This window comes from Gorilla gorilla, chromosome 2 (genome assembly GCF_029281585.2).
Source record: "Gorilla gorilla gorilla isolate KB3781 chromosome 2, NHGRI_mGorGor1-v2.1_pri, whole genome shotgun sequence".
Lineage (NCBI taxonomy): Eukaryota > Metazoa > Chordata > Mammalia > Primates > Hominidae > Gorilla > Gorilla gorilla.
In genome coordinates this window covers 79,152,964-79,180,582 of record NC_086017.1, presented here as the reverse complement: position 1 = coordinate 79,180,582, position 27,619 = coordinate 79,152,964, and the positions used below count along the sequence as shown (strand labels likewise).

At 42.0% G+C, this 27,619-nt stretch overlaps 1 protein-coding gene across 4 annotated transcripts in view; it reads left to right on the top strand.

Annotated features, from left to right (window-relative positions):
- The window catches only part of FRMD4B (FERM domain containing 4B), a 369,354-nt gene that overhangs the window by 248,187 nt on the left and 93,548 nt on the right, over positions 1-27,619 (top strand). For all 4 annotated transcript variants that reach the window (XM_055383373.2, XM_055383374.2, XM_004035874.5 and 1 more), the window contains one exon: positions 6,358-6,442. In XM_055383373.2, the coding sequence (XP_055239348.2) occupies positions 6,358-6,442 (85 nt within the window). The remainder of the gene's footprint in view (positions 1-6,357; positions 6,443-27,619) is intronic.

The following is a 27,619-nucleotide window of genomic DNA, read 5'->3' as shown; positions in this document are numbered from 1 at the left end:
GAAACCCAGAATGAGGTGTTTTGATTTAGCCCTCACTGGACGCCAGTCACAAACTCAGCATTGTTCAGAATGCAAAATAATTGAGCAGTTCTTGCCCAATTCACCTTCTTTGAAGATACCACTCGGACCTCGCAAAGGCCCTGGGAAACAAAGAAACCATGCTCAGTTGAGGGAGAAAAGTCTAAACTGATTAGAAAAGCATTGGTTTCACACTATTTTCTCATTTTATGTTAAAACAGACATTTTTGTAGCATTTGTTTCTTTGAGAGAAAGAACTTATGAAAGATACTTGGATTTTTTTTTTTTTTTTTTTTTGAGGCAGAATCTAGCTCTGTCGCCCAGGCTATAGTGCAGTGGCAGGATCTCAACTCACTGCAACCTCCTCCTCCCAGGTTCAAGCGATTCTCCTGCCTCAGCCTCCTGAGTAGCTAGGACTAAAGACATGTGCCACCAAACCCAGCTAATTTTTGTATTTTTAGTAGAAATGAGTTTTTACTATGATGGCCAGGCTGGTCTCGAACTCCTGGCCTCAAGTGATCTGCCTGCCTTGGCCTCCCAAAGTGTTGGGATTACTGGCATGAGCCGCGCCTGGCCAGATACTTGGAATTTTTATTCTGGTTGTTACAGTTAAAGCTTTAAAGATGTTCCCAACTAAGTCAGTGCCTTTTATTACAGTCACATCGGTAGAGAGATAATAATATTCTAATAGTCACCGCCACTCATTGGCTGCTAAACTACATGCCACCTGCTATGTTAAGCACATTTCAAACCCTCTCATTTCTCCAGTGTGTGGGGCAAGAGAGGTAAGAGGCACTGAGAGCGGAGCAGCTACCCCAAGACCTCAAGACTGATCAGCACTGGAGCTAGGATTCAAACTAATGTCTCTCCCACTCCCTAGTGTTGACTTGTGACCACTAGAAATAAATACCACAAGACGAAAATATTGGCCACATAAATTTAAGCGACTCTTCAAAGGACAGCCACTTCCGAACAACTGGGTGTTGTGCTCTTTGACATCCATGTGTTGCCATCTGGCTGGCAGGGCTGTGTCCCTTCCAGCCGTCTTTGTCATGTCACAGTGGTGTAATGTTCTGTCATCACTAATGAGTGGTTAAGCCAACCAAGAAAGGAAAAAGAAATGCTAATGGGAGGAGCCCAAATAACAGTGACAAAACCTTCCTGAGCAAATTCTCTTCTCAAGAAATTACACTTGTGAAGCCGAGGTTTGTCTCCAAAATGTGTGCCTATTCAAAAAGCCCGGGTTCTTTCCGAAGCTGAAGAATTAACCATGGGCTTCAACTTAAGAAAACCTTAGTGAAATTGCTCACAGTAAGCATGCAAAAAGGAAACAGTATCCTTTTGCAAAAAAAAAAAAGGCTGAAAAAAAGGTCTTTATGAATCTGGGATAGTCCATTTCATGTCATTAAGAAGCCCTAGATTTTGTTTTCAGTTCATGGTGTGTGTTGATAGGTGTGCCTGAAGAGCCATTTTCCCCAAAGCCCATATGTACTTTTCATACACTCCATAAATATGAAGTCATTACAATGGCCCCCTTGAGGGAGAGATGGAATTGTGGATTCAGAAAGCTGGTAATCTGATGCCGAGGCAGGAGGCACCAGGGCTGGTCGCCAGAAAATAGTGGGAAATAAGATAGGGACCTGTTTACTGGGACTAGGATGTAGTCAGGGGCCTGGGCTCCAAAAACAAGGTGAACCCAGTTTCTAGTACAAAGGTATCTGTTCAAAGTTGGATGCGCTACAAATTGATTTGGTGCCAAGCTACCCAGCAACCTGTATACGGTTTCTTCAGTGCTCAAAGACTAGCAAGAGGATTAGTTTGGCTAATATGCTATCCGCCTGGAGTGCCCTTCCTACCTTTGTTACCTGGTGAACTCATGCATTCTTTAAGACTCAGCTCAACTGTCCCCTCTCCTGTGGTGCTTAGTTCTATGGATTTCAGTTTGGCAGCATTCTCCCCTTAATTCATAAGCTGAGTTAATTGCATCAGGCTGGTGGGCCCCCACAGCATTCTGTACATGTTATATTTCATTTTGATTGTTATTGTAGGAAAGCATTATATCATATTGACTTGGAATATGAACTTAGAAGTCTAACAGACCTCAGTTTGAGTCATGGCTCCACTACTTGCTAGCTGTATGGCCTAAAGAAGAAGACTTGACATCTCTGTATCTAAGCTTTCTCATCTGTAAAATGGGCTCATAATTTGTTGCCTACTGCATCTGGTGGTACCAAAGATGGAAAAATTAAAAAAAAAAAAAAGAGATTCCTGTAGAGCACTTTGTATTATCCCTAGCATGGAAGAAGCCCTCTATTAACTTGGGTTCTTTAGTTGCCAGCAACAGAACTACTTGTGGCTAACAAACAAAATGGAAGGAAAACTGAATTGACAAAGACTCAGAAAACACAGGGATGAGGGCTTCTGCAGGGATCTAGGGAGCAGAAACCAAGGGACAATTTCATCAGAGTGCTGTTAGCAGAATAAATAGGCTCCAACCATCTTTGATCTTTAGGTCATTCTAATCAAGTTTATTCTCCAGGGTGAGAAGCTGACTGGCCTAGCTTGGGTCACCTACCCACACCGTGGTGAAGGAGTTTTAGTAGAGCAGAAAAAATGTGTCCCAGTGTCCCCCAAGCAGGTCTCACCCATCTGGTCAGCATCACTCATTTATATCCAGCCAGTGATCCTTACGACTTTTGCGTATGTGACTGTTGCCATAGGCCAGTGCAGCTTTACTTATTAAATGTCACAATCACAGAACTCTTTTTTTTATAAGTTTTGGAGACAATGGGAAAATTCAAGTGAAGACTAAATTTTAAATAATATTAAGAAATTCTTATGAGCTTTGTTAGTGTGAAAATTCATTGACCCCGTGTTTTTAATACAGTCCCTGTTAGAGATGTCTATTGAAGTAATTAAAAGTGAAGGAAAAAAATAATCTTAGAAATTTCAAGTAGAAGGCAGATGTTGAGTTCTACTAATCTGACCTAGGATTTTTTTAGGGCAGGGAGATCTCTTCCTCTGGAAAGGGCTTCCCCTTCTGAGACTACTCTAACTTTTAAAAAGATGTTTCATAGGTTAATCAAAATCCTTCAACTTAAGTCTTTTGCCATGGTTTTGCTTATTGAAGCAATAGAGAACACACGTACTTCTATATATGTTAACATTTTGGTGAAAACGTCACACTTGTCTTATTTTTCTGCTATTTTTTACATGGTTGAGACGCCCACAGTTACTAAGGGTTCAGCTTCCTGCTGAGTGCTAGTTGAGTGAACTGGGAGCAGCAGCCCAGGAGGAGATGTTGGTTAAGAGCACTGTCCACAGAGTCAAAGTCATTGTCCCAGACCAAGACCTAGCCCCACCAGGTAGGCAGATCTCTAAAACTCAGAGTCTGCGTCTGTGAAATCAGGGTCATCATAGGTCCCTCCCCAAGGCGGTTGTGATAATTAAATGAGAGAACAATCGGGAAGCACTTAGCACATTGCAGGCATCTCAGTAAGAGCTCAGGGAAATGTTAGCTGGGATCCTGCTGCCGCCCTTAATTAGGCTGCCCACTGGAAGCCTGCTCATATTATCTTCATTGATAGGGATACAAATGCATGGGAAAGCCAAGAAAGCAGGAAACAGCCACCACCAAGTAGCTGAACTGGAAGGTTCTTGGAAATGCACAGAAACTTGTATATCATGGGTCATCTCAGCCCTGTAGCAGCAGCCAACCTCTGGTCCGCCTCACTTTGGTGTCTGCCGTCACAAGTGACTCGGCTACCCTGCTTCAGTCCATCAACTCCTGCTGTGGACTCTTGTCCCTCTCTACTTCATGGCTTCTGCTGCCTCGTAATTTCTGCTTAGTGCCTTTCTCTGCCTCCACTGAATCCCTCCTCACCTGCCCCTCAAGTCTCTAAGAGACCATGTGCAATTGGTTGACTCATTCATCATGCAATATAAAAAGCATCTGTTGAGTGGCACTTGCTCCTTTCCAGGCCACCTCACCGCCTGACATCTTGGCTGCCTTTGAGTCAGGTGACTCGCCTAGTCCACGCAGCAGGGCTCAGGGTAGAAGACACTAGACTGATGGGAGAGGAGAATGCTGTCTACCCAAAAGGAAAAGCTGAGACAAAATTAATATAAAAAGCTTATTTGGGACAAGGTTGAGGACTGCAGCCTAGGACACACTTCCAAGTTGCCTTAGGAAGTGCTCTGGAGAAGCAAGGAGAGGTCCAAGTGTTTAAAGAAAAAAAGGACAAATCAAGAATGGGGACAGTTACAAAAGTTGTTCATCAGGAATTAATTCTCCTTGGTTTACAGAAATAGCATTGATCAGTGATTGACTATACATTGTTTTTTGGGTTTTTTGTTTTGTTTTGTTTTGTTTTATTTTTGAGACAGAGTCTCCCTCTGTTGCCCAGGCTGCAGTTGCAGTGGCATAATCTTGGCTCACTGCAGCCTCCACCTTCCAGGCTCAAGCGATTCTCCTCCCCCAGCCTCCGGAGTAGCTGAGATTACAGGTGCCCGCCCGCCACCACGCCCAGCTAATTTTTGTATTTTTAGTAGAGACAGTTTCACCATGGTGGCCAGGCTGGTCTGGAACTCCTGACTTCAAGTGATCTGCCCGCCTCGGCCTCCCAAAGTGCTGGGATTACAGGCATGAGCCACTGCGTCTGGCCTGGCTATCCATTGTTGAGCTACAGGTTGTGGGTTACAGTGTCCAAGGCAGTGGACACTAATGTGCCCAGTGCAGCTAGTTTTGGCAATAGCAAGCAGTTTCCGGAGAAAAATACATAGCTCAAGGAGGGAAGTAGGACTTGATTGTTGTCTATTTTAATGCCTCTCTAGACCTGATAAATTGAAAGAACTGGAATTCCTCAGATAAAAGTTCTGTTCTTTCCTCAGAGATAAGTACAGTCACGACATTCAATTTAAAAAAGACACAAAGTAACTAAATAATTTGCCCAAGGCCATACAGCGAATAAATGGTGGACATGAGACACTACATCTTGATCTTTTGGATTCCAAAACCTATTTTTCCCCCAACTCCTCATTTCCTTCACCGCCTTTGTACTTAACTTTCTCTTCTTATAAATCTGACACTCCTCCATCTTCATTAACCTCACTTACAAGTGAGATAAAAGCTTGTAAGTAAAAATACAAAGGATTTGTTCTCTTTCTGGAACTTCCGTTGATGATTCAACATTAAAGGGTGGAATGTTTCGAATGATTTTACCATCTCAGTGATAAAATCTTTCACAGCCCTTTCAGCTGCATTTATTTATCAAAGGTATCATCACTGTGGAAAGGGAGAAAAAGAGAAGCAAAGGCTCAAGCCCTCAGGATTCCGCAGAGCTAAGGATAGGTTCTCCTGGCCACTTCCTAGCCCTGCTTTACCTTCACTCTCACTGATCTGAGAGTAAATTCCCTTTCGGACTCAAAGCAGTGAGCTGTCTTGGGGCTTGATGGCTCTTCATGATTATTAATCAAGCAGTGCTCCAGAACTTGAGGAAAACTTCGGGGCCCCAGCTTGCCCACTCGCACACCACAGAGTGCCAGCCTTTGTAAGCCGGCCTCATCAGTACGGGATTATGAAAACAGAGTTGTTAAAGACTCAGCCTCCTCCCCACCCGGGAGCTGTCAGAGAGCTCCTGAGAGGGGCCTGCCTGCAACCTGTGGTTTCACAGATTGAACAAGCAAAATCCTAGAAAGGGAGTGGGGCAGTGAGGCCCAGAGTACCCTGATTTGCATGAGAAAAGACCAAGATTGATGGCTGCTGAGAGCCTGGCTTTGAGCCAAAGGAAAACCCAGGGCCTGGAAGGATGGGAAGGAAGAAAGGAGTGATTGAAAAGTGTGATTGAAACTCACCCAGTGAATGGGGGTCAGGTAGGCGTGGGGCCCTCAGGCCCCTCCGTCTAAAAACCCCCGAGCCTCAAGCAGGCTTTGGGGTTCGGTTAGGTAGTGCTTGCTCAGCCGACTTCAGCTTTCAACTCCTAGTTCATCTGCGCTTTGTTTTGAAGCTGTCTGAGGTATTATGAACTTCCAGAACATGTTTCAAAGAATAAGCAACACAGATAAACGTTTGTTTTTGTTTGTTTTTGGTTGAATACCATTTGGGGTTTCTCTTTAACTCACCTTCCAAGACACAAAAACATCCTGAAACATTTTAGATATACATACACATACATCCATCACATAAATACGTGCGGTGCATATTTCTTTTAAAACGGAAAAGAAAGCACAACCTTCCTCAGGTTTCTCAAAATTCTTGCCCTGCTTTTGGGGAACACTGAATGAGGAATGCTGAGAGATGAAAATAAATCTGAAGGAACAAACTCCTCTGCTGTTTTTCAGGTTTTACATTGAGAGCATATCGTTTTTAAAGGATAAAACCACCGTGGAGCTGTTTTTCCTGAATGCAAAGGCCTGTGTGCACAAGGTAGGTGCCCCGTTTGTCGTGTTCACTGGATGCCTCCAGAGCGACTGGGATGACAGGAACAAATGGTTTTGCCTCTCTTCTTGCATTCAAACTAAGAAAAAAAAAAAGGCCACAATCTTTTCCATGAATATGTCCTACCCCCCAACTACACACATACACAAATGGTATCTTTTCTCAAATTCTGAGTGGGAAAGACAACCATCTGCACGGGAATCCTGCATATATGCACAATCACCACTACTTTAAATGCAGCAAATAATCGACACAGAGTGACCCAGAAAGACAGAAAGATGGATCAATCAGATTATAATCAAAACGTCTAGGCCAGAAATCTTTTTAAATAAGGTATGCCCTACACTTACAGTAATTCAAAACCAGCCTTATTATTTCGGTTCAATTTCTGCCTTCTGATCCCTGCACACATGTGCCACCTTAAATCTAGGCAAGGAAAGCTGCTCACAGCCACATATTTTCAAGCAGTATCTCAGTTATCTGTGGTAAGGGACAGGGTTTTTCTTTTATTGTTTTTTATTTCTATCTAATGAATCAAGGACAGATCACTTTTATAAAATTCAATAAACATGCATTGCTAGAAAAATAATCCCATGCTGGGATGTTACAGCCATGTCAAATTGCTATAAACGTTTTTACGGCCGGGCATGGCAGCTCATGCTTGTAATCCCAGCACTTTTGGAGGCCAAGACGGGTGGATCACTAGATCAGTAGTTCGAGACCAGCCTGGCCAACACAGTGAAACCCCATCTCTACTAAAAATACAAAAATTAGCTAGGCGTGGTGGTGTGCCCCTGTAATCCCAGCTACTCGGAGGCTGAGGCAGGAGAATCACTTGAACCCTGGAGGCAGAGGTTGCGGTGAGCCTAGATTGTGCCACTGCACTCCAGCCTGGGCGACAGAGTTAGACTTTGTCTCAAAAACAAGAACAAAACAAAAAAAGTTTTTAAACACTCTCAGTTTTTTGTTTTTTCTCTTTGCAGACTAGCATAGCTTTAAAAGCCTTCACTGTGGTCTTCTCAAGCAACTTCCTGAGGAAGGGAAGGGAAGCCATGGGCCAAGAGATGCCCAGTGGAGCCTGGCTCCTCCCTTGTACGTTCTGATCTCAATGCCTGGGATCTCAGAATTCCCTATCCAGACTGTATACCTGTTTCCAGGCCTTCTTTTAGGGTTATTGAGCATGTTATGTGTTCATTTTACCTCTTTTGTTGGATTGTTAGCTATAACTCTTTGTTGTTTCCATGGTTACTTTAGGGTTTATAGTATACATTTTTAAGTTATCAAGTCTACCTTCAAGATGATATTATACCACTTCACGTGTAGTATAAGAATCTTACAGGAGTATACTTCCATTTCTCTTCTCTCAGCCTTTATGCGATTGATGTCATACAATTTACTTTTAGATAAGTTACAGATGCACATGACATTATTATTTTTGTGTAAATATTCAGTTAACTTTAAAGAGATTTAAACAGTACCAAAAGTCTTACATATTTACCCATGGAGTTAGCATTTCTGTTGCTCTTCATTCACTTGTGTAGGTTAATATTTCTGTCTGTTATGATTCTTTCTGCCTGGAGGACTTCCTTTAGCATTTCTTATAGTGTGGGCATACTAGTGGTGAATTCCTTCAGCTTGTACCTGAAGACATCTTTATTTGCCTTTGGTTTTAGAAGATATTTCACATGATATAGGATTCTTGTTGGCAGTTTTTCTCTCTCCGTACTTTAGAAATATTGATTCACTATCTTCTTGCTTGCATTGTTTCTGATGAGAAGTCTGCTGTCATCTTTATCTTTGTGTTTCTGTATGAAATATCTTTTTCTTTAGCTGCTTTCAAATTTTTCTCTTTTTTCTTTTTTCTGCTTTGAGCAATTATTTTTTTTTTCTTTTTTGAGATGGAGTCTCGCTTTGTCGCCCAGGGTGAAGTGCAGTGGTGCCATCTCAGATCACCACAACTTCTGCCTGCCAGGTTCAAGCAATTCGCCTGCCTCAGCCTCCCGAGTAGCTGGGACTATAGGTGTGTACCACCGCACCCGGCTAATTTTTGTATTTTTTGTAGCAATGGGGTTTCGCCATATTGGCCAGGCTGGTCTCAAACTCCTGACCTCAGGTGATCCACCTGCCTCGAGCCTCCCAAAGTGCTGGGATTATAGGCATGAGCCACTGTGCCTGGCCTGCTTTGAGGAATTTTATTATGAGGTGCCTTGGTATAGCTTTCTTCATGTGTTTGTGTATGTGTGTGTGTCATTGGCATTTATTGAGCATCTTGGTTTATAATTGTCATCAAATTCGGAAACATTTTAGCCATTATTTCTTCAGTTTTTTTTTTTTTTTTTAGCCTCATGTATGCCTCATTTGCAAAGCCCAGTTACACATATGCTTGGCCACTTGAACTTGTCACATAGTAATGCTTTGCGTTTGTGGGGATTTGGGGGTATATGATATCTTGTATAGTTTCTCTTGCTTTGCCTTCACTTTCCCTCATCTGTTTTTTGCAATCTAATGTGCCATTAATCCCATTTTGTATATTAGAGTTTTTGTTTTTTTTTGTTTTGTTTTGTTTTGTTTTTTGAGAAAGATTCTCACTCTTGTTGCCCAGGCTGGAGTGCGGTGGCACAGTCTTGGCTCACCACAACCTCCACCTCCTGGATTGAAGCGATTCTCCTGCCTCAGCCTCCCGAGTAGCTGGGATTACAGGCATGTGCCACCACACCTGGCTAATTTTTCGTATTTTTAGTAGAGATGGTGTTTCACCATGTTGGCCAGGCTGGTCTCAACCTCCTGACCTCAGGTGATCCTCCCACCTCAGCCTCCCAAAGTGCTGGGATTTACAGGCGTGAGCCACCATGCTCGGCCTTAGAGTTTCTGTCTTTAGAGGTTTGATTTGGATCCTTTTTACATCTTGCATGTGACTATTTAACTTTTTAAGCATATTAAATATAGTTATAATAATTGTTTTAATGCCTTTGTCTGTTTATCCCAATGTCTGTGTCAGTTCTGGGTATTTTTGATTGATTTTTGTCTTTGTTATGGGTCATGTTTTTCTGCCTATTTGCATGCCTGGCAATATTTGATAGGATGCTAGGCATTATTAATTGTATCTTTTTGAATGCTATATATTTTTTGTATTCCTATTAATATTCTTGATGTTTGGTTTTGGGATGCAGTTTAGTTGATTGAATATGGTTTGGTTTTTTTCAGGTCTTGCTTTTATGATTTGTTAGTCTAGCCCAGAGCAGTGCACATTCTATAGCTAATTATTCTGCATACTGATCTTCCTGAGTACTCTATTCAATGCCCCATGAATTATGAGTTTTTTATTCTGGCTGGTGGGAATAGGCACCACCTCCAGCCCTGTAAGGATGAGGCACTCTTCCCTCTTATCCTTTCAGATGGTCTCCAACTTTGGGTAGTTTCTTTTCATGCATGGAATGATGAGTGCTCTACCGAATCCTCAAAGGAGACCCTCTATAGATTTTCAGGGGTTCTCTCTCTTCACAGCTCTCTTTTCTCTGGCAGACTGTTCTGCAAATTCTATTCATTTTGATCTCCCGGACTAAGGAGTTGCTGCATCTCCTTAGCTCAGGGAGTTCACTGTGTTCTGCTGTGTTTCTCCCTCCACAGCCTGGAGCCCTCTCTTGACAGTAGTGGGGGCAGTCATAGGGCTCGCCTTGTTCAAGGTTCACTATCTTCGTTGCTGGATATTCAGTGTTATGAAAACTGTTGTTTTATATATTTTGTCTGTTTTTTGTTTTTTGTTTTGTTTTGTTTTGTTTTTTTCAGTTAAGAGGATAAATTCAGTCCCTGTTACTCCATCTTGGCTGGAAGTGTAAATATTCAAAGCAGAGTTTTTGGCTGAGTCTATCGGGAATGTAAAATGTTCCCAGCATCAAAGGCTTTACTACAGCCCTCTTTTCTGAGATTCAGGTTTTCCTAAGAACTCTAAGGGTTGACTGATGAGTAAACACCTATATAACAAACACAGCTTTTCAAACACAGCATTTACTGAGTCAGGAACACGTTTCATAAACCACAGTTGGCTATCCTCTCCTATGTGGAGAAATACAATCGCTCCTTGTAATATTTTTCACTGCCTAGTTGGCATTGATCAAGTGTTTTCACTGTTGCTAATGCAAAGGTGGTTAGAATGCAGATTTTCAACTCATGACGTTTCTCTTGTACCTCTGTATGCTAAATTCTGTTTGTCTTGAGAAAGCAAGGAAAAGCAGAATTCCTTTAAATGCTACTGCATTTCATGAATGTCAGTTGCTGGGAGCACCTTTCTTTCTTTTTTTTTTTTTTTTGGTTGCTTTTTTGTTTGTTTGTTTGTTTTTTGTTTTGTGTGTGTGTGTGTGTGTGTGTGTGTTTTTGAGATGGAGTTTCACTCTTGTTGCCCAGGCTGGAGTGCAATGGTGCAATCTCAGCTCACTGCAACTCCTGCCTCCTGGGCTCAAGCGATTCTCTGCCTCAGCTTCCCGAGTAGCTGAGATTACAGGCGCCTGCCACCACGCCCAGCTAATGTTTTGTATTTTTAGTAGAGATGGGGTTTCACCATGTTGGCCAGACTGTTCTCAAACTCCTGACCTCAAGTGATTCACCCACCTCGGCCTCCCAAAGTGCTGGGATTACAGGTGTGAGCCACCGCGCCTGGCCTGGGAGCTCCTTTCTAAATGAGAGTGTTTCATGACTTGTCAAATAATTTAGAACTTTTACAGAACATAATATTGTAAGGCACTATGACTGTTATTGAGATAACTTTTTAAATTTTATTTGTAGGAATTTAGAGTTGGATATTTTCTATCTAATTATTATGCAGATGGCTGGGTGTGGTAGCTCACATCTGTAATCCCAACACTTTGGGAAGCCAAGGCGGGTGGATCACTTGAGGTCAGGAGTTCGTGACCAGCCTGGCCAACATGGTGAAATCCTGTTTCTACAAAAATACAACAATTAGCTGGGTGTGGTGGTGGGCGCCTGTAATCCCACCTACTCCGGAGGGTGAGGCAGGAGAATCACTTGAACCTGGAAGGCAGAGGTTGCAGTGAGCCAAGATCACACTACTGCACTCCAACCTGGCAACAGAATGAGACTCCATCTCCAAATATATGTATATAAAATGTAGGGCCGGGCGCGGTGGCTCACGCCTGTAATCCCAGCACTTTGGGAGGCCGAGGCGGGCGGATCACGAGGTCAGGAGATCGAGACCATCCTGGCTAACACAGTGAAACCCCGTCTCTACTAAAAAAAAAATACAAAAAATTAGCCGGGCGTGGTGGCGGGCGCCTGTAGTCCCAGCTACGCGGGAGGCTGAGGCAGGAGAATGGCGTGAACCCGGGAGGCGGAGCTTGCAGTGAGCCGAGATCGCGCCACTGCACTCCAGCCTGGGCGACAGAGCGAGACTCCGTCTCAAAAAAAAAAAAAAAAAAATGTAGATGGCTGGTATCAGGTAGCTGTTTGGATAAAGCAGATTTCAAGCAATTTCTTAAGATGTATGATTATTTGAGAACATTCCACATAAGGAATATCAGCTGAACCATGGCCACAGAGACAAATAAGTTTTATGAGAACATAGTTTCAGCTGTAGAACACTCGTAGGTGGATTTATTGATTGGCAAAAGTGAGTCACTGATGGTTGGTAGCTGCTGTTAACTCAGGACTCACAGCTAGATCTGAAAGTGAACGGGCCCCCCCTCCACACTGCACAGAGGGCATTCTTCTCTCCAGTGAGATGTTCGACACCTCTGATCACACCCTACACACATTTCTTCTCTGCCAGACAGCTTTTGCCTACAGCTACTTCCTTCCTTCCACTGAGAACAGAAATACACAGGCAAGAAAAGAGAGCTCTTATTTGCAAATACTGATAAAACCACAATGTCTTCTTACATACTTGTTTAGTAAGAAATATGACTTGTGATAAGATTTGATACAGTTGCTGAAGCTCTGCACAGCTACATAAATACGGATTTATAAAATTCAGCCTCATGAGTATGTCATTTGAAAAACTGGGTGGCTCTCAATGGGTTCTGTAAATATCATTGCCCGTACTGCATAGAGAATAAGCCATTGGTGACACTTCAATGTGTTGAAAGAAACAATTGTGCCTCATTTCTGAGTTTGGGTATCCAGGATGGTCTGAAAAAGGAATAAAGATTTTTCACTTTTGTGAAAAATACTGTAAGCAAAAATATATATATATATTTTTTTGAGACAGAGTCTTACTCTGTCGCCCAGGCTGGAGTGCAGTGGTGCGATCTCAGCTCACTACAACCTCCGCCTTCTAGGTTCAAGTGATTCTCCTGTCTTAGCCTCCTGCGTAGCTGGGATTACAGGCACGCATCACCACATCCAGTTAATTTTTGTATTTTTAGTAGAGACGGGATTTCACCATGTTGGTCAGGCTGGTCTCGAACTCCTGACCTGGTGATCCACCTGCCTCAGCCTCCCAAAGTGCTGGGATTACAGGCGTGAGCCGCCGCACCCAAGAAGCAAAATTTTATGTATGAAATGTGGCACACATTGGGCATTCAGTAAATTGTGGTTGACTAACACAACAAATGAATGAGTATTGCTGATAACACTTGTTTCCCAAGAAGTCAAGCAAGAAGCAAAAATGTATAATTTGACTAGGGGGAAACACATGAAAACACCTACATTTACTAAGAAATTAAACATCCACCAAGTTAATAATTTCATTTTCCAGGTATTACTGAATAACACTTAACAATACTATAGTCAACATTAATTACAACCTTCATCAAAAAATGAGTGAGAATTATATGTTAAGAAGAAAATTTCAGGCCAGGTGCAGTGGCTCACACCTGTAATCCCAGCACTTTTGGGAGGCTGAGGTGGGCGGGTCACCTGAGGTCAGAAGTTCGAGACCAGCCTGACCAACATGGAGAAACCCCGTCTCTACTAAAAATACAAAAAACATTAGCCGGGCATAGTGGTGCATGGCTGTAATCCCAGCTACTTGGGAGGCTGAGGCAGGAGAATCGCTTGAACTCAGGAGGCAGAGGTTGTGGTGAGCTGAGATCGCACCATCGCACTCCAGCCTGGGCAACAAGAGTGAAACTCTGTCTCAAAAAAAAAAGAAGAAAAAGAAAATTTCAGCCAGGTGTGATGTCTCATGCCTGTAATCCCAGCACTTCGGGAGGCCAGGGTGGGCAGATTGCTTGAACTCAGGAGTTCAAAACCAGTCTGGGCAACATAGCGAACTCCATCTCTACAAAAAATACAAAAATTAGCCAGGCTTGGTGACATGTACCTATGGTCCAGCTACTTGGGAGGCTGAGGTGGGAGGATCGCTCGAGCCCAGGAGGCAGAGGTTGCAGTGGTTAATGTCATGGACATGCTCAATGACAGGCAGCAAGTGTGGTGGTTAATGTCATGGACTCTGGCATCACGTGTCTATTCATGGGGGAGGCATATCCATGACATCCTGAGTTTAAACTCCCTCTTTCCTTTAATTCTGAACGTTGTTGTACATGTTGATGCTCTTAGCCCATGGTAGTTAATAAGGTGCTTCTGTACATTACGGGCCAGATGACTTTTATGGGCTGGACTCGGGACAAAACACCACTTCTAGAGGGATATTTCAGGAGTGCCAACATGGTGAAACCCGGTCTCTACTAAAAATACAAAAATTAGCTGGGCGTGGTGGTGCGTGCCTGTAGTCCCAGCTACTCGGGATGGGGAGGCTGAGGCAAGAGAATTGCCTTGGGAACTTGGGAGGCGGAGGATGCAGTGAGCTGAGATTGCGCGACTGCACTCCAGCCTGGCGACAGCAACACTCCATCTCAAAAAAAAAAAAAAAGGAAAGAAAGCAAGAAAATGCTGTTCAAGACATATACCATATCATTAAATAATAAAGCGAAAGAAGATGACCATAAGCCTCCTGGGTGTTGCTCTATATTAGATCTGGCCCCACGATAAAACCTAGGTTTATTTTGATTCTTTAAATAAAACATCTTTGGAATTAGTCAAGAGATACTGACCTGAGTACTAAATCAGTTAGGACCTCCCCTGCTCCAGCTTATCAGGAGTAGATAACATAACAAACATAACAAAATGGAGAAGAAAATGGTTCTGTAAGGCTTTAGTAGACTTCATGGGGCTCCCTTTTCTTTTCTAATAAGTACTCATGTCTTTGTACTTTAAATAAATGTGGAAAGACAAGTGAGCCAAACATTAGTAATCCTATTAAAAAATAGGGTTATTGCAAGGCTATGCAATCATGTTTATTTTTATCCTCCCTCTTACCCCATTTCTTAACCAAGACCTTATTAGGTGTGCCCTTTCATTAGCCAACTTCGTGACAGTCTCAGCCTATCATCTGAAAACATGCTCTTAACATATCAATATCCTTGGAATCTTTTTTTTTTTTTTTGAGACAGAGCCTTGTTCTGTTGCCCAGGCTGGAGTGCAGTGGCACAATCTCAGCTCACTGCAACCTCTGCCTCTCAGGTTCATGCAATTCTCCTGCCTCAGCCTCCCAAGTAGCTGGGACTACAGGCACGTGCCGCTATGCCCGGCTAATTTTTGTATTTTTAATAGAGATGGGGTTTCACCATATTGGCCAGACTGGTCTCGAACTCCTGACCTCAGGTGATCTGCCCACCTCAGCCCCCCAAATTGTTGGAATTACAGGCATGAGCCACTGTGTCCAGCCCGGTCCCTGGAATCTTAATACCATTTACATTTCTGAGCGTGAACCTGGAGGTATCAAAGTTATCTTGAAAGCCAATGCAGTTTAGGAAGGCAATTTGGCCATTTCCATTAAAATTAAGAGTACACCTAAAGGTCGGGCATGGTACTTTGGGAGGCTGAGGGCAGGTGGATTGCTTGAGCCCAGGAGTTTGAGACCAGCCTGGGCAACATGGTGAAACCCTGTTCCTACAAACCATAAAAAAAAATTAGCCAGGCATGATGGTGTGCGCCTGTAGTCCCAGCTACTCAGGAGGCTGAGGTGGGAGGATCACTTGAGCCCAGGAGTTTCAGGCTGCAGAGAACCATGACTGTGCCACTGCACTCCAGCCTGGGCAACAGAGCAAGACCCTGTCTGTCTCAAAAAAAGAGAGTACATCTTGTCATCCAGGACTCTACCAACTGTAGGGATCTATTCTTTGGAAGATTTTATTGAAATAGGAAAAGATATCTATAAAAACATATTTTACATCATTATTTCTAATAGTAGGAAACTGGAAACTGCCCAAATATACTTGAATAGGAATTCATTATATAAATTACAAATCATTCGTATGATAGGATATTGTACAGCCATTGACAAGAATAGGCTAGCCTTCCTTAGCTAACATGAAAACAGTCTAATGTTAAATGTTAAAAGAAGGCACAGAACAGTCAATATAGTATTATTTGTTTTTAACTTTATTATGTGCTTATGTATATGAAATGTACTCATAGGAAGAAATATAAAAATATAGCATAGTATAAATGTTTATTATTTCTGAGAGTGAGATTGGAAAAGCTTTTGCTTTCTAAGTTATACTTTTCCAATTTTTTAACAGGAAGCTTGAATTAGTTTTAAATCAGAAAAATAAAGAAAAAATCAGTATATTCATTAAAATTTACCTCTTCAAAACTGTATCAAGATAATAAAAATGGCTGGGCATGGTAGATGACACCTGTAATCCTGGCATTTGGGGAGGCTGAGACAGGTGGATCACTTGAGCCTAGGAGTTCAAGACCACGCCAGGCAATGTAGAGACCCTATCTCTACAAAAAATTAAAAAAACTAGATGGGTGCATGCCTGTGGTCCTAGCTACTTGGAATGGCGAGGCAGGAGGATCACTTGAACCCATGAGGTCAAGGCTGCAGTGAGCCTTGATTGTGCCACTGTATTCCAGCCTGGATAACAGAGTGAGAACTTGTCTCAAAAAAAAAAAAAAAAGAGAGAGAGAGAATAAAAACATTTTGCTGATCACTTTTCATCCATTACAAAAACACTTGGGCATTTTTCTCACTGGATAAAGCTCAGTGAATGTTGAAAATTTCTAATTGCCTTATCTAGAACAGCAAAGGCTTGCTACTAAAGACAACTGACGTTTTTTTTCCTGTTGTTAAAGGTAATGCTTATTAATTTAGAAAATACATACAAGTACAACAAATCAAAAAGATCCATAATCTCAATATTAGAGCATAAATTGTATTATTTTGACATATTTCTTTTCTGCATACATTTTTGTTTGGTTGAGATCAATTGCTTGGTTGAAATCAGTTTTGTTACACTTTTAGCATTTTATATATTTCAGCTACTTTGACCTCTTGTCCACTTTTCATCCTCATGCCATATGTTCTTCTGTTTTAAGAATCAGTATGCAGCCTGGGGAAATAGCATAGGAAGGACTTGAAAATTCACATTTTAATTTCATTAAATATAAACTAGCACAGTGAGGCTAGGACCAGGTTTCCTTTATGTGGGAATCCCTAGGACCTAGATGTTAGATAAAACGTTATTGAATGGGTAAATGAAGGAGTGAATGATTAAAGAATCAACAGATAGGCTGGGTGCAGTGGCTCATGCCTGTAATCCAAGAACTTTGGAAGGCTAAAGCAAGTGGATCACTTGAGTCCAGGAGTACGAGACCAGCCTGGCCAACATGGTAAAACCCCGTCTCTACTAAAAATACAAAAATTAGCCAGGCCTGGCGGCATGCACCTGTAGTCCCAGCTACTTGGGAGATTGAGGCACGAGAATTGCTTGAACTGGGGAAGCAGAGGTTGCAGTGAGCTGAGATGGTGCCACTGCACTCCAGCCTGGGTGACAGAGTGAGACTCCATCTCAAAAAAATAAAAATAAAAAAAAAATAAAGAATCAACAAATAGATGGCAAAATGGAGGCATTTTAGAATGTGAAATCAACAAGACTTAGCCATCTCCCCTGCTTAACATCTTAGCCAGCCCCCTGCCAGCTACAGAGGAGGTGCGTAATGGGGTGGTGGGGAGTCTGGCCTTAGCTCTATCCTGGGCATCGTACTTACATTTTTAAGCCTTTGTTTCATCAACTTTAAAGTGGAAATAATAAGTTTCTACCTCAATGGATGAGTTAATATATATGCAAACTATATAAAAGAGTGTCTGACAGACTCCGTTTTGCTATTTATATTTTTGCTATTGTTACCACTGCTATTGTATAGCAAGCCCCTTGATAGGACATGCAAGCCCTGGCTTATCACTCTAGGCTCTTTCCACACTCACCCTGTGGTCATACTGAAATAACTCCTCCTTCCCTGATGATGCATCCTAGTCTTTCTCAAGCCTCCATGCCTTTTTGATATACTTGTCCTTCTGCTGAATGCCTTCCTATCTCCCTTTACTTTCCTTTGGCAAATTTCCACTCATCCTTTTGAATTCAGCTCTAGTCTCTGCCCCTTAAGAAATTCTTTTTTTTTTTCCTTGTCTACCACCACCATTTCCTACAGGGAGTTAAATTCTTTCAACCTCCAAAACATCCTTTAAATACTTCTTCTAATTCTTCCTATTATGTTGAATTGTTCCTTTATGCATCAGTCACTCCTCGCAACTGCACTACCTCTTAAGACCCGGGTTCATCTTTATTCCCCCAAACACTGGCACAGAACTTGGCATGCACTATAGGCCCTTAGTAAATACTTGTCAAGTGAGCAAAATAAATGTAATTTACACTGGTAACTAAATTGATCAAATTTTGCAAAATAGACTTGTGAAAAGCTCAAGCCAAATTAAAAATCAATTCTGAGTAACAACCATAAAATTAGACATTTTCAGCTTTCAGTCTTACTCTGTTTTCTCTCCCTAAGGTGGAGCTACTGTTTCTAAATTCAATTTTCCAGAGTTGATACTTTACTTATAAACTTGAAATTTAATATGCTTAACCTATCAGAATACAATTTCAGCATTGCATGATCAGATTTTAAAGCACAGGAGTCTCAGCATATCTGTTATAACCTCTGCTGCCATCCTTGCTCTAAGTGTCTTTTGGAGACATAGGAGAATCACTGTAAAGTCAGCTGCAATGATAGGTTGACATACTTCTCTGCTCTTAGATTCAAACACTTTTTCTTAGAGCTCCAAAGAAATAAGTCATCAAATTTTGATTGCCTCCAGGAGAGAGGGACATTGAGCATATACTACATTGAGGGAATTCAGTTAATCCTGAAACCTCATTCTAGCCAAGTCTGCCAGTATAGGCTCCCATCCCAACCATTCAGCCAAAGTGCCCTGAATGTAATTGACTTTCCTTCTTTCTTTTTCCTAGAGCTAAAATTACCATGTAGGCAGCATCAAAGAAAGAATGGAAGAAAAATTGGAAAAATGAATCCCCAAAAGTCAATAATGAGCTTCTGAATAATCAAAATGTGACTGTTTCTGAGAAGGGTTCTCCTAAAACTTAGAAAGATATTTTCATACTTTTGTAGAGTTCTAGCTGCCTGTTTATGGCAAAGAGACTTTTTTAAAGTACACATTCATGGAAAGACCCATTACTATCCATATTTATAATGCCTTGAGATAAGAGGATTAGTCTCAGCACAATTTAACTGAACAGAACATGAAGCATATCTTTCTGTAACCGGTCCATTACTGTTAGCATCACATTTATGGTTCTTGTCCTGGAATTATTCCATGTAGTTCAGCAACCAACAATTTTAGTCGTACCAAGAACTAAAATACATTCAGAATATCTGCTAACCTGGCTGAGTTTTAGCATTTGGGATTTCAGAGTGTTTGCGTATGTGAACGTGTGTGTGTGTGTGTACACACATACGAGTGTATGTGTTTTAATCCTCAACTCATTTCAAGATTTAGAAATAATTTAAAGGATCAGTAACAGAAATCGAATGTTGTAAGCTGTAAATTCTGTATTAAGACTTGTGAATGGGCTGGGCGCAGTGGCTTATGCCTGTAATCCCAGCACTTTGGGAGGCCGAGGCAGGCGGATCACCTGAGGCCAGGAGTTCAAGACCAGCCTCGCCAACATGCTAAAACCTAGAAATACAAAATTTAGCCATCTCTACTAAAAACAATAAATTAACTGAGCATGGTGGTGCACGCCTGTAGTTCCAGTACTCAGGAGGCTGAGACAGGAGAATCACTTGAACCCAGGTGGTAGAGGTTGCAGTTAGCCAAGATCATACCACTGCACTCCAGCCTGGGCAACAGAGCGAAATTCTGTCTCAAAATAAATAAATAAATAAAAGACTTGTGAATGTACCTTCTTGTGATAACTAATCATCAGAAGACTGATATTGATCAAGTAGTCACTAAACTAAACATCAGAGCTGGTTTGAAGACTAGCCAGTCCACAAATAAGAAGAAATCATTACTATATTTTATTTATTTTATTTTATTTTTTATTTTTTTGAGACAGAGTCTCACTCTGTCACCCAGGCTGGAGTGCAGTGGCACAATCTCGGCTCACTGCACCCTCCGCCTCCCAGATTCAAGCAATTCTCCTGCCTCAGCCTCCCGAGCAGCTGGGATTACAGGCGTCCGCCACCATGCCCAGCTAATTTTTTTGTACTTTCGGTAGAGATGGGGTTTCACCATGTTGGCCGGGCTAGTGTTGAACTCCTGACCTCTGGTGATCCACCTGCCTTGGCCTCTCAAAGTGCTGGGATTACAGGCGTGAGCCACTGTGCCTGGCCTATTATTATATTTTAAAGGACTATTGAAAGTTTTATAATGAATATTTCACCTATCTCTATTTCACTGGTTTTCCACATATGTTTTTCTGACATTCAAATTATGTTTGTCTTTAATGTGAGCATTAAAATATATACTGCCTTGTGCATTTGTGAAAATCAAAGTTTTCATAATAATAGCTCGTTATACCTGTCATCTTTAACCCCATGTCCTCAGGGCCTTTTCATCGTGCTGTGATCTTTGGCTGTCACCTCCCTAAGAGGGTAAAGGAGAAGATCATTGTTCCTCCTTTTCATAGATAAAAAAACTGAGGCCCAAAGATGTACAAGGACATAGTCATAAAGCAGAGGACAAGGAAAATGCCCTCCAGTTGGCACTAGCCAGGGTAAATTTACAAAGGCTGAATTATTTGTTCACTGGTATATCGCCAGCCCAAGTAGACACTCAAATATTTGTGGAATACGTCAAGACAAGCTACTAAAAATCCAGTTGGAAGACCTGTATTTCATAATGGTGTGATTTAATATGAATTATCCTAAAACATTTAAGCCTACTACTGATATTTTTGGTACACCATGGTCTCAGAAATGGGCTACAAGAATTGCATTACAGCTAAATTGTGACTCAAAAAAAGTCATATAAAAATACTACGATAAATGCTTGAAAGGAAAGTGGAGGAGGCAGATGGTCCATTCAGCTGAAAATACAAAATTTTATAAACTAGGAATTTGAGCACCAGTGAATGAAAATGTTTCATAATATATTTTTTTCAGTTTTTAAAAATAAATCAAATTTATTTGTATGTTTCCTGCTTTTGAAAATGCTTGATTGGGGCCAGGCACAGTGGCTCACACCTGTAATCCCAGCACTTTGAGAGGCCGAGGCGGGCGGATCACGAGGTCAAGAGATCGAGACCATCCTGGCCAACATGGTGAAAGCCTGTCTCTACTAAAAATACAAAAATTAGCTGGGCATGATGGTGGGCGCCTGTAGTCCCAGCTACTCGGGAGGCTGAGGCAGGAGAATCACCTGAACCTGGGAGGTGGAGGTTGCAGTGAGCCGAGATTCTGCCACTGCACTACAGCCTGGAGAGAGAGCGAGACTCCGTCTCAAAAAAAAAAAAGAAAAAAGAAAAAAAGAAAATGCTTGGTTGATCTCCTTAAAGACACAAATCTTGTATTTCAAAAGAAATATGGCAAAGAAACTTACAAAACCAAACTTATCCATACCAACTATTTCTGTCCATCTTTCTACCTATTTACCTGTACATCTGTCATCTATCTGTCGTCTATTTTTCTCACCCACAGTAGAAGCAGATGTCATTTTCCTTCCTGCAGTGCTTCACATGCCTAAGAGCCCTAAGGAGGAGGTTTGAAGGGCTATCTTTATATTTTTCAGAAAGAAGAAATTGAATGAATAGAAGACTTCCATTTCATAATTAAGTAAGCCTAAGATGAATGCTATTTTGGGGAACCTTTGCAAGGTCGATTTGTTGAGAAATAGACTGAGAGAGCTGGGTTTGGTGACATGCACCTGTAGTCCTGGCTACGCTGTAGGCCAAGGCAGGAGGATTGCTTGAGCCTGCAGGTTGAGGCTGCAGTGAGCTATGATCATGCCACTGCACTCCAGCCTGGGCGACAGAGCAAGAACCCGTCTCTTAAAAAAAAAAGAAAGAAAGAAGAGAAAAAGAAATAGATAAAGATATCCATTTCAGGGAAACTTGTTAAATGAGCCACAAATGGTTACAACTTTAAATTTATAAAGAATACATGAGGCCGGGCACAGTGGTTCACGCCTGTAATCCCAGGACTTTGGGAAGCTGAGGCGGGCAGATCGCTTTACGTCAGGAGTTCAAGACCAGGCTGGCCAACATGGTGAAACCCTGTCTCTACTAAAAATACAAAAATTAGCCAGGTGTGATGGTGCATGCCTGTAGTCCCAGCTACTTGGGAGGCTGAGGCACGAGAATCGCTTGAGCCGAGATCGTGCCACTGCACTCCAGCCTAAGCGACAGAGCGAGACCCTGTCTCAAAACAAACAAACAAAAAAGAATACAGTTTACTCTTGGTTGAAGTGAACTCAGTAATTCAGGGGTGTTGGACACCAGCCAAGATTGTTTATACACCCCTTGGAAAGACCATCCATAGTTTGGCTTGATGCATGACATGGGGGAAGCGGGTATCAGAGGTAGGGGATTCCTAACTGTCCAGCTTTAAATCTCAGCTCCATCACCTACAGGCTGGGTGGCTTTAAGCAACAGCCTATTCTATCTTCCTAAGCTTCAGTCTCCCCACCTATGAAGGGGGAGGGTGATAACATTACCTCCTCACAAGACTCATGAATTAATATATATCCAAAGCTCTTGGAACAGATAATAAGCACTTAATAAATGTTTCTTGTTTTTGTAGTTATTGACGATATTATTCCAAAATTCCCAAGAGGACTGTTATAAAATGTTCTCATCTGCCAGGCACAGTGGCTCAAGCCTGTAATCCCAACACTTTGAGAGGCCGAGGCAGGTGGGTCACCTGAGGTTAGGAGTTCAAGACCAGCCTGACCAACATGGAGAAAGCTCATCTCTACTAAAAATACAAAAAGTAGCCGGGTGTGGTGGTGCATGCCTGTAATCCCAGCTACTCATGAGGCTAAGGCAGGAGAATTGCTTGAACCTGGGAGGCAGAGGTTGCAGTGAGCCAAGATCGCCCCATTGCACTCCATCCTGGGCAACAAGAGCGAAATTTCATCTCAAAAAAAAAAAATTCTCATCTATAAGAAGTACTTGATCATATATAACCACAATTATAACATACAAGAAGAATGTTGGTGAAAATATTTTAAACATGGTATTCCCTATAGCAAAAATAGTAATAAATAAGCAGTTCAATTAGATGGAAGATATAATCCTGAAAATGAAAGTATCTCTGCATATTTATTCATGCAAAACAGCCAGATAGGATACCTACTTTACCAGGGCTTCTTTAGTCAAAGCCTTAATTTTAACATCATGACTGTAATTTTCTTCCTCCTCATTCATCCTTTCTTCCTCTAAAATCCTTGATTATCTTGTAAGCACCTTGCATTTTTTCTTTTTTCTAAATAGAGAAAAAATAGTTTTGCATCAGAACGCCCTGCTGCTACTAATTCAAATTGTCATTGTACATTGGTGCCAGGGTGCGTTTAAGCAATTAGAACGCTGTAATTAAAGTCTCTTGTGTATGTAAACTTATAATGTGGAAGGGTAAGTACAGAAGTTGAGAGCTTGGTTCTAAGTGTTTGTTTAATACTGGTTATTCATCTGTTCTCCAATTGTCTCCCTGTATATGTATCAGATGTGGGTGCCCTGGAACCTCCATGCCTATTGGCAGAGCCTGACCTATTTAGGCTGCCTTCCTGTCTTGCATCGCCTAACAATTTAGCCATAGATCGCCACACCTCTCATTTCCAGGGCAGTCTCATAAACACTCACTCGCTTACTTTGAAAATATGTTGGCACAAAAGTTTATAAGGAGGATTCAGATATTGGCAGAATGGTGGAGCCAGTCTCTGATATTTGACCTTGTGACAGCCTCATTCTTCCTGGGCTTAGAGGGAATGAAGTAGAGCCTCAAGACTTCAGAATAGGAGAGAAGTAAAAATAAGAATTGGGAGGAAAGCTCATAGTCCTGATGATATGTTTTGCAGCATCTTCTGGTAGAACATTGTCATCAAAAGGTTTAGTTTTTTAAAAGGTATAGATTAATTCACTTAAAAATATGTATTAGGCCAGGCACAGTGGCTCACACCTGTAATCCCAGCACTTTGGGAGGCCGAGGCAGGAAGATCACTTGAGGCCACGAGTATGAGACCAGCCTGGCCAGCGTGATGAAATCTCATCTCTACTAAAAGTACAAAAATTAGCCAGGCGTGGTGGTGCATGCCTGTCATTCAAGCTACCTGGGAGGCTAAGGCACAAGAATCGCTTGAACCCGGGAGGCAGAGATAGACTGGGGGGACAGAGAGACTCTCTCTCTCTCTCTCTCTCTATATATATATATATACACACACACACACATATATATATGTATTAAATATTTTCTATGTGCTAGGCCTATATAGGTGCTGGGTGTGCAGTAGTGAGTTAAAGATATCTCTGCCCATGTGGAGGTTACAGTTTTATGAAATTAATAGCCATAGTTCACAAATTGTGTTTAATATACAGTCTTTATTCAAATTGCTCTGATAGCTAATGTTGTTTGTAGTCTTTCCCACCCTTTTCTGGTCCCAGAGCCAATTCAGGGTCACACATTGCATTTAGTGGGTATAACTCTGAAGTCTCCTTTATAATCAAGAGCAGGCCAGTCTTCCTTTGGCTTGTATTACACTGGTATTTCTGAAGAGTATAGGGCAGCTGCCTTAGAAGATCTCTCAATTTGTGAAATATGGATTTCTCTAACTCACTGGTTCCAAACACATGTCATGTTGGACATGAATCAGAAACATCTGAGAACACGGTGAAAACACAGAGACCTACACCCTGTCCTATCTCTTTCTATCCTATTAATACTTTGATGAGCCTGGGGCTCTGTATTCTTTATTAGTTCTCCAGGTATCTGCAATACACCAAAGTTTGAGAATCACTAGTCTAATAATTTTCTCATGGCACGAACACTCTATAGATGATGAAATGGCCTCAGTTGCATCTCACAAGGAGGTATGCAATGTTAGTCTGTCTTGTTTGAGTTGAGGTGGTATCTGCCAGATTATTCTGAAGTCACCTTTTCCTTTGTAATTAAGTTTTCTGGAATTGACACTTTGAAGCTACTTGACTATCCTGTTTCTTAACAGTCTTTGACCCAATGATCTCGGCCTCCAGTGGTGATCTTGCCTAAGTCAGTTAGTACTATGGTCATTGCAAAATATAAGTTTCTAATTGAATCACCTTCAACATTTCTTAGTTAGCATTCATATGTAAAGAATAATTTTTCCTTCTTCTCCATCTTCATTTTTAAAAACTATTTTTTAGGCCAGTCACGGTGGCTCATGCCTGTAATCCCAGCACTTTAGGAGGCTGAGGTGGGTGGGTCACCTGAGGTCAGGAGTTCGAGACCAGCCTGGCCAAAGTGGCAAAACCCCATCTCTACTAAAAATACAAAAATTAGCCAGGCGTGGTGGCAGGTGCCTGTAATCCCAGCTGCTTAGGAGGCTGAGGCAGGAGAATCACGTGAACCTGGGAGGCAGAGGTTGCAGTGAGCCGAGATTGTGCCACCGCACTCCAGCCTGGGCGACAGGCTGCTCCATCTCACACACACACACACACACACACACAAATCCTTTCTGTCATTCATTTTGATACTCTTATTGGTTCTCACTTTGCCCAACAGAATCCTCTTTAAGTCACATCCTGTGTTCTTATGGCTTGTCCTCATCACTTTTGAGCTTTTTTTTTTTTTTGAGACAAGGTCTCACTCTGTCACCCAGGCTGGAGTGCAGTGATGGAATCACAGCTCACTGTAGCCTCAACTTCCCAGGCTCAAATGATTCTCCCTCATCAGCCTCCCAAGTAGCTGGGACTACAGGTGCATGCCATCAAATCTGGATAATTTAAATTTTTTTTTTTTGTAGCAAGAGGATCTCACTATGTTGCCCAGACTGGTCTAGAACTACTGTGCTCAAGCAATCCTCCTGCCTAGGCCTCCCAAAGTGCTGGGATTACAGGCATGAACCACAATGCCTGGCCTCACTTCTTTATTTTATGACATGATAAGACAGTCCAGGCTTTCTCTAAACTTTTGCTGCCATAGCCTTGGAATCAACCATTTTTCCTTCTAGTGGAGAATGGTATCTAGAAACCAAGATCTGGTTTCTATTTAAACTACTTGGAATTTCATCTCAAGAACAAATACATGGCCAGGCGCTGTGGCTCACGCCTGTAATCACAGCACTCTAGGAGGCCAAGGTGGGTGGATCACGAGGTCAGGAGATCGAGACCATCCTGGCTAACACGGTGAAACCCCGTGTCTACTAAAAATACAAAAAATTAGCCGGGCTTGGTGGTGGGCACCTATAGTCCCAGCTACTCGGGAGGCTGAGGCAGGAGAATGGCGTGAACCGGAAGGCGGAGCTTGCAGTAAGCCGAGATGGCGCCACTGCACTCCAGCCTGGGCGACAGAGCAAGACTTCGTCTCAAAAAAAAAAAAAAAAGGACAAATACATGTGCCACCTAGCCATCTAGCCATCTAAAAATAAAAGTGCATTGCACAAACCATACCTGGGCTGGTACCTGGGGAAAGTATGGTCTGGCTAGTTTTCTTTCCTTTCTCATTTTCATATCTGTGTGTATATATATGGTTTTTTTGTTGTTTTTTTCTTTTTTTTTTTTTTTGAGATGGAGTCTTGCTCTGTCGCCCAGGCTGGAGTGCAGTGGCGCAATCTCGGCTCACTGCAAGCTCCACCTCCCGGGTTCACGCCATTCTCCTGCCTCAGCCTCCCGAGTAGCTCGGACTACAGGCGCCCGCCACCACACCCTGCTAATTTTTTGTATTTTTAGTAGAGGCGGAGTTTCACTGTGTTAGCCAGGATGGTCTCGATCTTCTGACCTCATGATCTGCCCGCCTCTGCCTCCCAAAGTGCTGGGATTACAGGCGTGAGCCACCACGCCCGGCCTCATATCTGAATATTTGTATTATCCTCCCATGGCTGAGCATTAATTCACATACGACAAACTTTCTCTCTCTCCGTTTATTCCTATCTTCATCGTGATCAAGTTTCTGAGAAGCGGTCTGCCCAGATACTTTGGTCATAATGCTCATGTCTTTGAAACTGATACACACCCACAAAAATACCTGTATTTGTTTGTTTTTTTGTAATGCTTTTTACTTTTTCAAAGCATCTTTATGCCTCGTTTTTGTTTGTCCTCAAAACTCCATGAAGTATTACATAGATATTATTTATTTTCCTGCTACTTTTGTAGAAAATAAAGCCAGAAGAGTAAATGATATTTTGACATCTAACACCTCTTTGTGTGTAGTGTCGTAAATTTGCTTATCTAGAATTGCTGTCTAGGTATGCTTACAGTTCTTATAGATGGTGAAGCCTGGGCTATGTCCTCACAGTTCAGAAACCTGGGATCCCTTACTCTGAGCTGAAAATCAGGGCAAATCAAATCTGTAGTGAATCAAGAAACACAAGAAGCATTCCCTTTTTAAAAAGAAAGATATAAATACCCCCACCAACTTTTTACTTCATTACTCTTTCAGTTGCTATTCTACAAATACTGAACACCTGCTGTGTGCCAGGGAGTGTTCTAGCTTCTGGAGCTACAACTGTGGCAAAAACAGATAACAATTCCCGCCCTTAAGAATTATACCTACTAGGCAGGGGTGACAGCAGGTAGGGCATCAGACAATAAAGAAAATAAATAATGTGTATAGTGTATTAAGAGATGTAAACAGAGTCACCAAATACAGTTGTGCAGATTGCTCACTGCCCAACTCTGTGTCCAGTAATGCCAATGGAGGTCTTGGATCTAAGCAATTAAG